The 12,810-nt window shown below is 50.0% G+C and overlaps 1 protein-coding gene across 2 annotated transcripts in view; it reads left to right on the forward strand.

The window, feature by feature from the left end:
• Window positions 1-12,810, forward strand: part of MYO5B (myosin VB) — a 333,306-nt gene that overhangs the window by 258,624 nt on the left and 61,872 nt on the right. For both annotated transcript variants that reach the window (XM_039228822.1, XM_039228821.1), the window contains exons 18-21: window positions 6,817-6,928; window positions 7,755-7,966; window positions 9,832-9,988; window positions 11,803-12,042. In XM_039228822.1, coding sequence (XP_039084753.1) covers window positions 6,817-6,928; window positions 7,755-7,966; window positions 9,832-9,988; window positions 11,803-12,042 — 721 coding nt within the window. The remainder of the gene's footprint in view (window positions 1-6,816; window positions 6,929-7,754; window positions 7,967-9,831; window positions 9,989-11,802; window positions 12,043-12,810) is intronic.

Genomic DNA, 12,810 nt, shown 5'->3' on the forward strand with positions numbered 1-12,810 from the left:
CGCTTTGTATATTGGCTGCAGCTCAGAGCCAATGGGGAAAAATTCCATTTCATTCCTTCTGCAGCAATGCCTAGCAACCTTCAGACCTGGGGTCACCTCAAAATCTGAGCCTGTGTTCCCCTGGGAGGTATCCCCAGGACAGAGGTGGGGGATAAAAGGGAAAGCCAATCCAGGCTTCCAGGGGCGGTGCGACTGGTGGGTGAGCACCCTGCTACCTCTGCACCAAGGAGCCCTCTGTGAATATCCGTGCTGAAATTATGACAAATCCTGTATGCGCTGAATTACTTTACAGAGCCCCCCCACCATGCCTCATCTCATTTGTTCATGTTGACTCTTTTAAATTGAGGTATAATTTATGATAAAAATATCCTTTTAAAGTACACAATTCAGTGTTTTTTGTTATATTCTCAAAATCCTACAACTATCACTACTAATTGTGAGCGTTTTCAGGCCCCGGGAAAGAAACCCTGTCACACTCGTGGGTCACTACCTCTTCCCTTCCTACCCCCTCCTCCTAGCCCTGGAGACACTAACTTACTTCCTCTTTCTATAAACTTGCCTACTCTGGACATTGCTTACAAATGGAAGCATATAATAAGTGGCCTTTTGTATCGTCAAGGTTTTAACATGTACCAGAACTTCATTCTTCGATGTTGTTTAATGCCGTCGTATTGTAAGGTGACCCCATGTTTTTATCCATTCATCAATCAGTGGACGTTTGGATTATTTGCACCTCTTGGCAGGTATGAATCATACTGCTGTGAATGTCCGTGTATGTATTCTTGTGTACACATGTACTTATATTTTTCTTGATTATATGCTTGGGAGTGGGATTGCTGGCTCATATGGCAACTCAGTTTACCCTTTTGAGGAGCTGCCAGACCATTGTCCACAGTGGTTGCCCCATTTTACATTCCCACCAGCAATGGATGTGGTGTCCTGTTTCTGTGTGTTCTTGCCAATGCTTATGTTGTCTGTTTTATTATGGCCATCCTAGTGGGTGTCTGGTGGTATCCCACTGATTTTGATGGTATTTCCCTGAGGATTAATGATGTTGAGCATCTTTTCATGTGCTTATTGGCCATTTGTATATCCTTTTGGCAGAAAAGCATTCAGATTTTTTTGCCCTTATTTTAATTGGGTTATTTGTCTCTTTGGTGCTCTGAGTCCTTTGTGTTTTCTAGATGCTTGTCAGGTAAGACTTGCAAATATGTTCCCCATTTTCACCTGGTGATGATCTGATGTGCCATCTTCAGGGGTGTTTCCTGGTGGCCTTCTGTTGTAGAGACTGTGTGACACAGAGCCTCCTACCCTGGTCTTAAAGGGACTCCTGGAGTTGGTCTAATCCAGCCAGTCTTGCTTGAGGGAATCTATCCAAGAGAAGGGAAGTGCCAAGTGCTACCACTTTGACGGATCCACTCCATCTTGTACACATTCATCCATTGAGGACCTCACAGGGAGACATGTTCTCTAGAATGTGCCCCCATGTAGAATGTTGAGTCTGGTATCGGGCTCTAGATGTCCGATGTCTAGATGACTGAAATGTCACCATGCTGTGTCTGCTCCACCACTCACAGCGGCAGTGCTTACCACGTGCTGTCTGGAGCCTGGAGCTTGTTACAAGGAAGCATCTGTCTGACCTTGCCTCTGCCTCTGATCTCCCCCATTCTTAGCAGGAGCAATCGCACCCCCCAGCTGCAACTACTCTACCAGATCTACACATCTCCCTAGCAGGCCAGGGGCACAGAGGGTGAAACAGGCCTTTATTCCAGAGGAAGCATGACCTTGAAGTCCAGGACATTCAGCCAGGCTCCATTTTACATTCCCACCAGCGATTAGAATTGCTTTGAGTCCAAATCCAGGGAGAGCAGGGATGAGTGTGCCTTCTGTCCCTGAGGCCACTATAACTCTGCATAGCCCAGGGTTGAGGCCACTGTTGGGACCTAGTAATAGACTAAGGATAGGAGCTCTTCTCCCACAAATAATGTGAAATAGGAGAGCAGCTGGGCCCAGGATTGGCTTAAAGGTTACATCCCGACCAGCAATCCGCACAGCCATGCTGCGAGTAGGGGAGGACATGTCGAGGGCCACTTGAGGGCAAAAAGTGGGAGCAGAAGCAGTGGATTCACACTGTAGAGGCAGATGGTAGGCAGGGTTGGTTGGTTCTCAAGATGGTTGTCTAGACTAACACTATATTCTAGAATAAACATTTTGCAAATGGGAACATCTTTGCATATTTCAGTGAATGGAGTAGCAGGTAATGGTCTGAAGATGTTTTGTGTCCATTTGAGCACAAAAGGATTGTCCTGCCCCAAAGCCAATAATGCCCCTTTGGAGAAAAACACCAGTAAGAGAGAAAAGGTTTAACATTGGGATTCCATCATTTTATTGGTCAGGAAAACACTTACTCTATTAAAATGTAAGTGTGTGTAAAGTACCATGATAGGTGTGAAGAAATTTAAAAATGTATCCTCACCCAGCCAATGGAGGCTAGAGTCTATCAGAGAAGGTAGCACATGTATAAAAACTCTTATAGAGAAGGCATAAAGCTCTGTATCCCGCAGGAAGCAGGACTAGTCAAAACGATGAGGGAGGGAGATCTCATGGTGGCGGAGCACCTCAAGCGGAAATCCTGACCCCCTGTGGTCCTATAGAGGGGTCTGCCCTAATTTTTACATGGCCACAAAAAACCTCCCATCCAGATATTCCTACCAAATAAAGAAGTTTTGTTAAGTGCTACTTTTGGGAAACGAATCACATATTCTGTTTAGTTTCACTTGGAAAGTTTTCCTTCTACATGTGAGGGAGGCTTTTATGCAGGGACTTTATCTCTAAGAGCACAGAGTTCCATGGAAAAGGAAATCCACAGTTGGTGCTAGGTCCGTGGCCGAAGGACACTGGTACGTGCCCCTTTGGTAGCTCATGAGGGAGCCCTTCTCAGCAGATGGTTGGTCTGCTATGGGCACACTCCTCCCCCATCAGGGTCACCCCGGGACAGGTATCCAGGGAAGGCTTTTTAAGAAAAAGGAGAGTCAGCCGGAAAGGGACAGTGTCTTAGAACTCAAGAAGCTTTCTAAGTGCTCCGCATTCCTGAACTCCTTGGCCACCAAAGTGTTGGAGGTACTTTGTGAGGCAGTTGATGTTCTCTCTGTTTTAAAGACCCCCATGTGGTACGAGTCCAAGGTCACGCTACCTGTCTGTGTCCATGCAGGCGGCTCTGCTTCTGGGCTCCACACTCAGTCTGTACTGGCCTTGATGTCTTTGCAGTCACATCTCCCTACTGTCTTGTCATTTCCTTGAGCCTGTAACCACCCTGAGTTATGGAACTGTCAGCAGTAAGAGAGTTTCAAATTAGAACCATTTAAGGTTTTTAGCCCAGCTAAATGCTGCTCTGATTATTTCCCCAGAGAAATTGCGAACTCATAGGGAGAAAGATGAGTGAGCTGAGCACACCGATAACGGTCTTGCAGGATGGGGGAGGGGCCCGCACAAAGTCACCCAGAACGTGCTGAACTGGCTTTGAAGGAGAGCCCACACCTCACTGTGGACGGAAACAGGTGCACGATGGAGGCCCGTGTTGATGGGCGGGCATGAGGAGGACAACAACTTAGACCTCACAAAGCCTTTGTGTGTACGTCATTCTATTTGCATCTTGTCCTGCGTGGAAGTATTAGTAAAGAGAAAGGCCTGTGTCTGAAACTTGGGGGCAGAAAGACCTCAGGAGAAGTCTGGTAACATTTGCATGTGTTAAAAACAAAACACACATCTGATTTGTGGCTTATCAGCTCTAGCTCTGGTCCTAGGCCTCCAGAATTCAAATCGGTCAGACCTCAGGAGTTTTCTTGACGTTTGTGGTGCACGACTGGGATAATTGAGGCAGCATTTGGCCAGGTAGATAACCTGTTTCCATGTTTAAAGCCACCTGTTCTGGGCGCACCTGGGTGGCTCAGTCCATTGAGCTTCCAGTTTCAGCTCAGGTCATAATCTTGCGGTTCATGAGTTCAAGCCCCACACTGGGCTCACTGCTGTAGGAACAGAGCCTGCTTCAGATCCTCTGTCCCCATCTGTCCAGCCCTCCCCGGCTTGTGATCTCTAAAAAGTAAACATTTTTTAAAAAGCTGCCTGTTTGAAATGGCCTGTGAGTCAGTGGGCTTGGTTCACAGCCCCTCTGCAACTGGAGGGGCAGGAAACAACTTGAGCTCAGTAAGTGAAGGACAGAAGGGCAGCAGGAACCCTTCCCAGACTGTAAGACAGACACCTCGGGGGCTCCAAGCGTCTCTCTGCTCTCCTCCCAGAGGAACCTGTACATATTGTTGGGAGCCTGTAAGAGCAGGGCCATGTAACGCCTGGTCAGCTCTGAGCAGAAGTTGCCAGTATGTTTGTGACAGAATTAATTAAAAGGCAAGAGGCGTGGAAACGAAGGGTATTCATGGTTGCCAGGATCCTGGAAGGCGGGGAGACGGGGGATGACTGATAATGGGAATGGGAGCTTCGCCGGGGATTATGAAATGTTCTGGAACCCTGTACTGGGTATGGTTGCACAACTTTGCAAATCTACTAAAGCCTATTGTCCACTTTAAGAGGGTAAATCATACAGTATGTGAGTTATCTCCATAAAACTGTTATAGAAAGAAAAAGTAAGGCATAACTCCTAAATAGCACTTTTACATGGTGGAAAAAAGTAAGGAGGAGAATGCTTTTTGTTGTTTGCTTTCAGGCTTCCTCCCTCCCTGACACCCGTAGCTATGTTAGAAAACCTTCCACCAGACCAAGGTACGTGATGATGGAGGCGGTGGAGAGGCAGGGAGCTTGGTCTCCATTTTCCTTTGCCTCCCAGGGCGCTGAGGAGCATGGCCTGGGAGGGAAAGGGGGACCCGAGGCTCATGCTGGCAGGTGGTTATGGAGCCCAAGGAAAGGCCCTCGAAAACAACCGGCTTCTAAGCGCGTGCCGTGGGCACCACCCACCAGGAGTACCTAATACTCCACCGTGCTCTGGTCTTTGGATGAAATTTCTGAAGGGACCCCGTTTAAAGGCAAATGTGCTCCAGGAGAAGGGGTGTAATCCATTTACTCCCTAGTAATACTTAAAAATTTTAGTTTGTAAACTTTTTTAAACGTTGATTTATTATGAGAGAGGGTGCACTGGGCAGGAGTGGGGGTTGGGGAGAGAATCCCAAGCAGCCTCCACGCTCAGCATGGAGCCTGATGCAGGGCTCCATCTCAAGAACCTGTGAGATCAAGACCTGAGCTGAAAGCAAGAGTCAGATGCTTCACCAACTGAGCCACCCAGGTGCCCCCACCCCAGTTAATACATGAGAATGAGTGAGATGAACAAGCCCACAGGATGCTCACTCAGCCAGGCCCCAGATGCACAGTCTCAAACTGGTTATGAGGCCCGTGTGTGTTGTCGCAGACAGGGTGTGTGTGGCGGCCCTCGATGCCTCTGGCGGGGCGAGCTGGGGCTGCTGGATGCCTCTGCCAAGGATGCAGAACCAGTGGGGACAGATGGCCGCGCTCACCTGCATGGGGTTTAGATGGGAAATGCCATCTCCTTAGAGTAGGATTGTGTGGAAGCAGAATGTGTGATGTGAGGAGGTTGTGAGCGTCCCCTCTGGAGCCCAGGAAAAGGAGCAAGGAGGGTCAGAGGACATCTGTGTGGATGAAGGTTGCTTTCAGGAGAAAGGGGTCAGACCCAGCCTAGGAAACCGCTCACTCCTTGAAAAGTTTGCATGTGTTTAGAGATCTCCTCAGAGGCCAAGAGCCTGACTTAAGGTCTCCTGAAAGATTCCTTTCCAGAACATACTAAAGCACACTTATTTGTGAGTGCTTTTTTTTTTTTTTTTAAAGGGAGTTGCTGAATACATCCTTCATGGTGGGCTTGCATTACTCTAATGAAAGAGGGAAAATCATAAGTGAACTCTACTTTGGGCAGAAAGATGGTTCCAGGGCACCTGGGTGGCCTGGTTAAGCATCCAACCTCAGCTCAGGTCATGATCTTGCGGTTCATGGGTTCGAGCCCTGCATCGGGCTCCATGCTGACAGCTCAGAGCCTGGAACCTGCTTCGGATTCTGTGTCTCCGTCTCTCTGCCCCCTCTCCTGCTCATACTCTGTCTCTCAAAAATAAACATCAAGAAAAATTTTTTAAAAGATTCCTTCTAAAGTGTACCAAAATGTGTGAATGGTAGTGTCATTAGGGATTAAGATATGGCCACCTTTTATTTGCTAATGTATATTTTCTGCATTTAATTGGGGCAACTGGGTGGCTCAGTCGGTTAAGCTTCTGACTCTTGGTTTCAGCTCAGGCTATGATCTCATGGTTTTGTGGTTCGATCCCCGCGTCAGGCTTTACACTGACCGTGTGGAGCCTGCTTGGGATTCTCTGTCTTCCTCCCTCCCCTCTCCCCCACTCATGATGTCTCTCTTTTTTATAAAGGTTTTAAATGAGAAGTATCAATAAAAGAAAAACAACATTTAAAACCAAGCTGCATTCCAGGCAAAGCTCCCCTCCAGCAGCAGAGGGGAGCTCCGTGCCTTTGCTTGGACAGAAACCCTGTGAGTGGTTCAGCCTCTGGCCGGTCCTCGCAGAGAGATCTCTGAAACCCTCCTTTTCCCTCTCCCGCTCATGATTGTATAATTCAGCCACACACTGAAACTCTCAGATTGGAGAAAGATGCCAAGCCCCAGGAATGTGTTTTTACTGCTCTGAGAACAGCTTCACCCCAGGACTAGCGACCGCATGGGGCCTTGAGATGGCTGGGGCCCTTGTGTGGCTGGGGAGCAGGACGTGCCGCCTGATGCACCTGCTTTCCCTCCAGGTGGGCCTACCACGACTTCTTCAACCGGTATCGGGTGCTGATCAAGAAGAGAGAGCTCGCCAACACGGACAAAAAGGCCATCTGCAGGTCTGTCCTGGAAAGCCTCATCAAGGTGAGCTGGACGCACCCCCAGAGGCTTGCCCAGATGCCCTGAGAGTTGGGGATTTGGGGGAGTTTGCAGCCCTTTTTGGCCTCGATCCTTCTTAAAACCGTTTGAGATGTTCATCCATTTTCCAACATCCGCAACTCTAAAAGATAAGTCCCTTCACGTGTGTGGGTACTTTTTTCACATCTCGGCATACGTAGAAAGTAAAAATGTTAGTACAGCCCACTGGGGTTTGTGATGAGGCCACGGCTGGCTCATCCCACCCCGCCCCACATCCCAGTTGCGTACTGTGGCCTGCAAGGCCTTTGGTGATTTATTTCTCCTGCCCCCACACTTAACCCTCCTGGCTCTCTTGTTCCTCAAACATACTCAGATTTCACTACCACAGAACATTTGCATCTGCTCTGCTCTTCTCCTGGAACTTTCCTCTCCTACATTCCCCTGGGAATACCTCCTTTAGTTTATTTAGGTTTTTGCTCAAATACCACCTCCATAAAAATGCCTTCTAGGATTACCCTATTTAAGTATCCCCATCCCACCCTTAAATCCCCAATTTTATTGTCTTCATAACCTTTGCCACTGTCTGAAAACTTTGCCTTTTTACTCTCACCATGATGTCAGTTGCTTGAGGACAGGCATCTTGTTCAGTGCTGGGTCCTGGACACCATAGCCTGGGTTTCCAGTAGTAGGGACTTCATGTCCAATGAATGCTGAGAGTTGGGGTGTGTCTAAGGAGCAGGGGTGTGCAAGGTCTGACCAGGGAACTCTGCATGGAAGGAGCAGGTGGTAGGGAATGGTACCTCACTGATGCTCCCCTCCCTGCCTCATAAAGGATCCCGACAAGTTCCAGTTTGGCCGCACCAAGATCTTCTTCCGGGCAGGCCAGGTGGCTTACCTGGAGAAGCTTCGGGCTGACAAGTTCCGGGCAGCCACGATCATGATCCAGAAAACTGTCCGGGGCTGGTTGCAGAAGGTGAAGTACCGCAGGCTGAAGGCGACTGCCTTAACTCTGCAGAGGTACTGCCGAGGACTCTTGGCCCGCAGGTGAGCCAAACTGGGGCGCATCTGGTGTGGCAAGTTCTGGGGAAAGGGGACTTGGTTGGCCTCTCTCAGCCTGATGAGTGGTTCTGTCTGCACCCCAGCTTTCTCCTAGGAACTGGGCACGTGTCTCCCATGTGCTTCTCACCTGAGGGTGTAAGTCTAGCTCTGGCTCTGAGTCTCCTGGTTCTCCCAGTCTGTCCCCATCCCACCAGTACTAATCTAGAATGGGCTGTGTGTGCCACAAAGCCACTATTCCCCTTTGCCTAAATCCCAAAGTAATCTTTTAGAAAAGGAGACCAATTCAGCCTTCACACCTTCCACTCAGCTTCATTGTTTTACGACACCAGTTTCCAAATCCCTCGGGAGTTTGGGAATGAGAGCTGGAAAGATCCTGGAAGGTTCCTATGTAAATTCACTCGCACTGAGGGTATGACTTTAACCACAAGGCGGCTATGCAGGGGCAGAGCCTGGGTGCCAGTCAGGACCCTCAGCCAGGCACCGTGCAGCAGAAACTACTTTCCCTCCCACCTGGTCTGGTTGGATCGATAAAGCACCAAACAGCGTGAGCACCTCCACTGAGGGGCACATTGGTCACGGCAAGACCCAACCCTGGTTCTAGATCCACCCACTCGATACAGGGATTTCTTTGGAGAAGTGATGACCATTGCCCTGAAGTCTTGCATTTGGAAGCCAAACTTTGACAAGTGGCTGTTCAGTCACTGGTGCTGGAACATTAAAAGGAAAAACCCCTGAGTTAGAAGCCAGAGCAGGCATCCTTTGTATGAGAAAGTTAGAGATTGCGCCTGCTTTCCTTCCCGTCCTTGCCATAGGCTGTTTATCCAGGCTTAACCAGAGATGATGAACACCATTGATGATCTCTGGAACCAAAGCTATAGAAATAGAAAGTTGTCAGTAGCATCAACACTAAGTAATCGTCGGCAGTCTGTGCCAACAGCCAAGTCATTACGTGCGTGTGCAGTTCCGTCATACGCAGCAGTTGGTGAGAACCTAAAACAGTTGACCTGTGTTCTCCCTGTAGGAGTTCATGCCCCAGGGGACATGCAGGGCCCACATAGGGAGAAAGTACTTATGAAGAGTTGGTGCAGTCAGACTCACTTCAGGCAGGGTGGGGCTGGTGGGTTCCCTCCTTGGGGGCTCCAGGGCTCTGCTAGAGGACTTCCAAGAGCCATTCTAGCTTTTACTATTCTGAGTCTCTGAGCACTGGCTATGAGCCTGACACCAAGCAGAGCCCTGAAGGAGGGTAAGAAGTGTCAGACTGACTTTGTCTTACTTGGGGGGTGCGGTGGGGAATGTAGAAGTGAAACAGGAAAGTAGGTGTCTGTGCATTGTGCTTCCCGGGTGGAAAGGGCAGGGGAGATGAGAGAGCAAGGAGATAGGGGTGCAGGCCTGTGAAGGTTTTATTCATTCAGCAGATATACACCAAGCACCTACGGGCCAGGCCCTTACTACATATGTGGGGCATGATGGAGAGCTGGCTCCTGTCATCTCCAAGCTGAGTTGAAGTACCAGAGACTGACAGAGGCATAAACACGTGGTGTTGCTAGGGACTGCCTAGGTTGGTGTGAGGGGTTCACGGGAGGGGGAATGAGCAGATGGGGATCAGGGGCTTGGGAGGCTCAGACTAAGCTTTAAACCTGTGGAAAGACTACTTAGACAACACGGAGGAGCTCATGCTGCCGTTCAGAGCCTGAGCTTCAGGTGCATGTGGCCTTGCTGCGTTCTGTGAGCATGATCAGCATGGGCTCAGCCTGGAGTGCCCAGGCAGGACTGAGTGGGGGAGAGGCTTGCATTCACACATGGCTCCCAGGCCTCCATCAGCAGGGCCCGCCTGCACTCTCCCTCCCCAGGCTGGCCCAGCATCTGCGAAGGACACAAGCCGCCATTGTGCTCCAGAAGCAGTACCGCATGCAGAGGGCCCGCCTGGCCTACCAGAGGGTCCGCAGGGCTGCCGTCACCATCCAGGCCTTCACTCGGGGCATGTTCGTGCGGAGAATCTACCAGCAGGTGTGTAGCCCACCCCCAACCCGGGGACTCGGGGGCTGCAGACCGGGAGCTAAAGCAGCAGCAGATGGATTGTCACCACCACAAATATTGTGGGGGTGCTCCTAGCTTTCTTCTAAGTGATTTCACACCTTTGCTCCCACTGAATCCTTTCCAAGTCCCATGAGGTATGGTGTTTAGTCTTCCAGAAAAATGGAACTTCTGTGTGTGTGTACACACATGTGGGGACTCTCAGGAAATTGTCCCCATGGTTATGGATGCTGGGATGTCCCATAATCTACCATCCAGCAGCTGGAGGCCCAGGAAAGCCAGTGGTGTAATTCAGTCCACGTCTGAAGGCCTAAGAACTAGAGGAGCCAATAGTGTGAATCCCAGTCCCAGCACAGGAGAAAATGAGATGTCCTAACTCAAGCAACGAGTCAGGAGGAAAGGGGCCAATTCCTCTTTCCTCTGCCTTTTGTTCTCTTCTGGCCCTTAGGAATGATGACCCCCCCCCCCCCCCCCCCCCCCCCCCCGCCTCATTCAAATGCTCATCTCCTCTAGAAACACCTCAGACGCTCCCGGAAGCAGTGTTTAATCGAGGCATCCTGAGGCCAGGCAAGTCCACACGTGAGAGTAACCATCCTAGGTCAGATGGCTGCGTATCGTTGGGCCTCTTTGATAGCTGAGATGCTTGGGGAACCTGTCACCTGGCCAAGGGCACTTAGCCAGTGGCAGAGCCTGGTGACCTGTCTCAGGCTAGCTCAGGCTTGAGAGCAGGGGGCAATATAAGCGTCACCAGGTCTCACCCCTTCGTTTAACGAGTTCAGAATCTGAAGCCCAGCAAGGTAAGGCAGGTCGGCGGACCCTGACCTCCCTACCCGGCCATGATTCCAGCAAGGCTGAAATACTCGGGTATGTGGAGTCAGGACACAGCCAGTCCAGCGTATCACCCCAACACAACTGAAGCTCAAAGCTAGGATGAAGGACAGATCGGAAGGAAATGTCTAAGATACTCTTTTTTCCTAAAGAGAACATTTTTCTCTTTTATGATCAGAGAAGGTAGGATTTTCTAAATAATAAAACACTGAAGTGACCATGAAAAACCTAACGTGATCAGACACTAGGGTGGAGCCCAGCGATGTAATATGGGGAAACCAAGGTCAGTGGGAGGTAGTTCTGTGAACGTTCCTGGGAGATGAGTGACATCTGTGTGATATCAGGGAAGGGGCAGGTGACATTAGGGAGGCACTAGGCTTGAACCCAGCTGTGATACTGGGTGTGTTTGCTCATTTATCCCCCAAGATGTTTATTTTGCAGGGGGTTAGGGTAAACACATTGATCTCATTTTCTGAGTGGTATTAACTTGATAGAAAAAAGAAAGGGAATTACAAGCCAAATTTGTACCGATACATCATTGGCTCTTCATGGACGCTATAGAATCTCCTTCTCTGGGCTCACCACCACCACCAGAGAGGGGATGTGAATCTGTTAGACAGGAAGATACCAGCAGAGTTCATCTTCAGACTCCCTCCAACTTGGGAGGTTTTTATGCCGTGGTTCCCTAACGAATAAAACAGAAAGTAAAGCAAACTACTAAAAATGAGTAGCAGCAGACCAGCTGCTTCTCTGCAGGTATACAGGCCACTGCAGAACTTAGTTAAAACTTGTTCATGAAACAAATGGCCACCAAAACTGTATGTGAGGGAGGCGTGTCCTCTCGGGATCTCCTGAAGCCGAGGCCTGCCTTGGCTCTCCCTTCCTCCAGGCAGTGTGGGAGCCTCCCTCATTCCTTTCCTGCAGCGCAAACCCAACAGTGTGTGCTTCTCCCCTCCCAGGTCCTCATGGAGCACAAGGCCACCCTCCTCCAGAAGCACGTGCGGGGCTGGATGGCGCGGAGGCGCTTTCAGCGGCTTCGGAGCGCGGCCATCGTCATCCAGTGTGGCTTCCGCATGCTTAAGGCCAAGCAGGAGCTGAAGGCCCTCAAGATTGAGGCCCGCTCAGCAGAGCACCTGAAACGTCTCAATGTGGGCATGGAGAACAAGGTGGTTCAGCTGCAGCGGAAAATTGATGACCAGGTCAGCGTCGGGAGCTCCCTGCCTGGGGTTGGGGGCTGCAGGAGACACCAGGGGACACGTTTGAGAGAAATCCCCAGGGAACTGCCTGTGTCCCTCTGAGCCTCAGTTTTCTTATCCATAAAATGGGGGCTGTTAGGGCTGTAAGAGACCTGAGGGAACACAGACGTCCCGAGAGTATCCCCCTGACTCTGCAGGAATGTCTACTGACTGTGGCAGACAGAATCCTGTCCCAAAGATGTTCACACCCTAATCCCCGGGGCCTGTGAACCTGAGACCTCACATGGCAAATGGGACTTTGCAGGTGTAATTAAGGGTCTTGTGATGGGAAGATGAGCCTGGATTATTTGAGTGAGCCCAGTATATTCACAAGGATCCTGGTAAAAGGGAGGCAAGAGAGTCAGACTCAGAAAAGATGTGGTGACAGAGGTTGGAGTGAGGCAGGGCCATGAACCCAGGATGCAGGCAGCCTCTGAGAACTAGAAAAGGCAGGAACATGGCTTCTCCGCTGGAACCTTCAGGAGCAACACAGCCCTGCTCTGACCTCTTTTAGGGCTTCTGACCTCTGGAACCGTAAGGTAATGCATTTATATTGGTAACTTTATGGTGATATAGCGGCAAGAGAAAGTAGATACAGTAGCCCAAATCCATGGTCTTCTGCTCTTATAGAGGCAGCCGTTGATGGAGGGTTCCCTGCCTACCAGGCACTGTCCTGGTGCTTCGTATTAACTCATTTAACCCTTACAACAGCCCCATAAGGTGCACAGTATC

Source organism: Hyaena hyaena, unplaced genomic scaffold (genome assembly GCF_003009895.1).
Source record: "Hyaena hyaena isolate Hyena2069 unplaced genomic scaffold, ASM300989v1 scaffold_33, whole genome shotgun sequence".
NCBI lineage: Eukaryota > Metazoa > Chordata > Mammalia > Carnivora > Hyaenidae > Hyaena > Hyaena hyaena.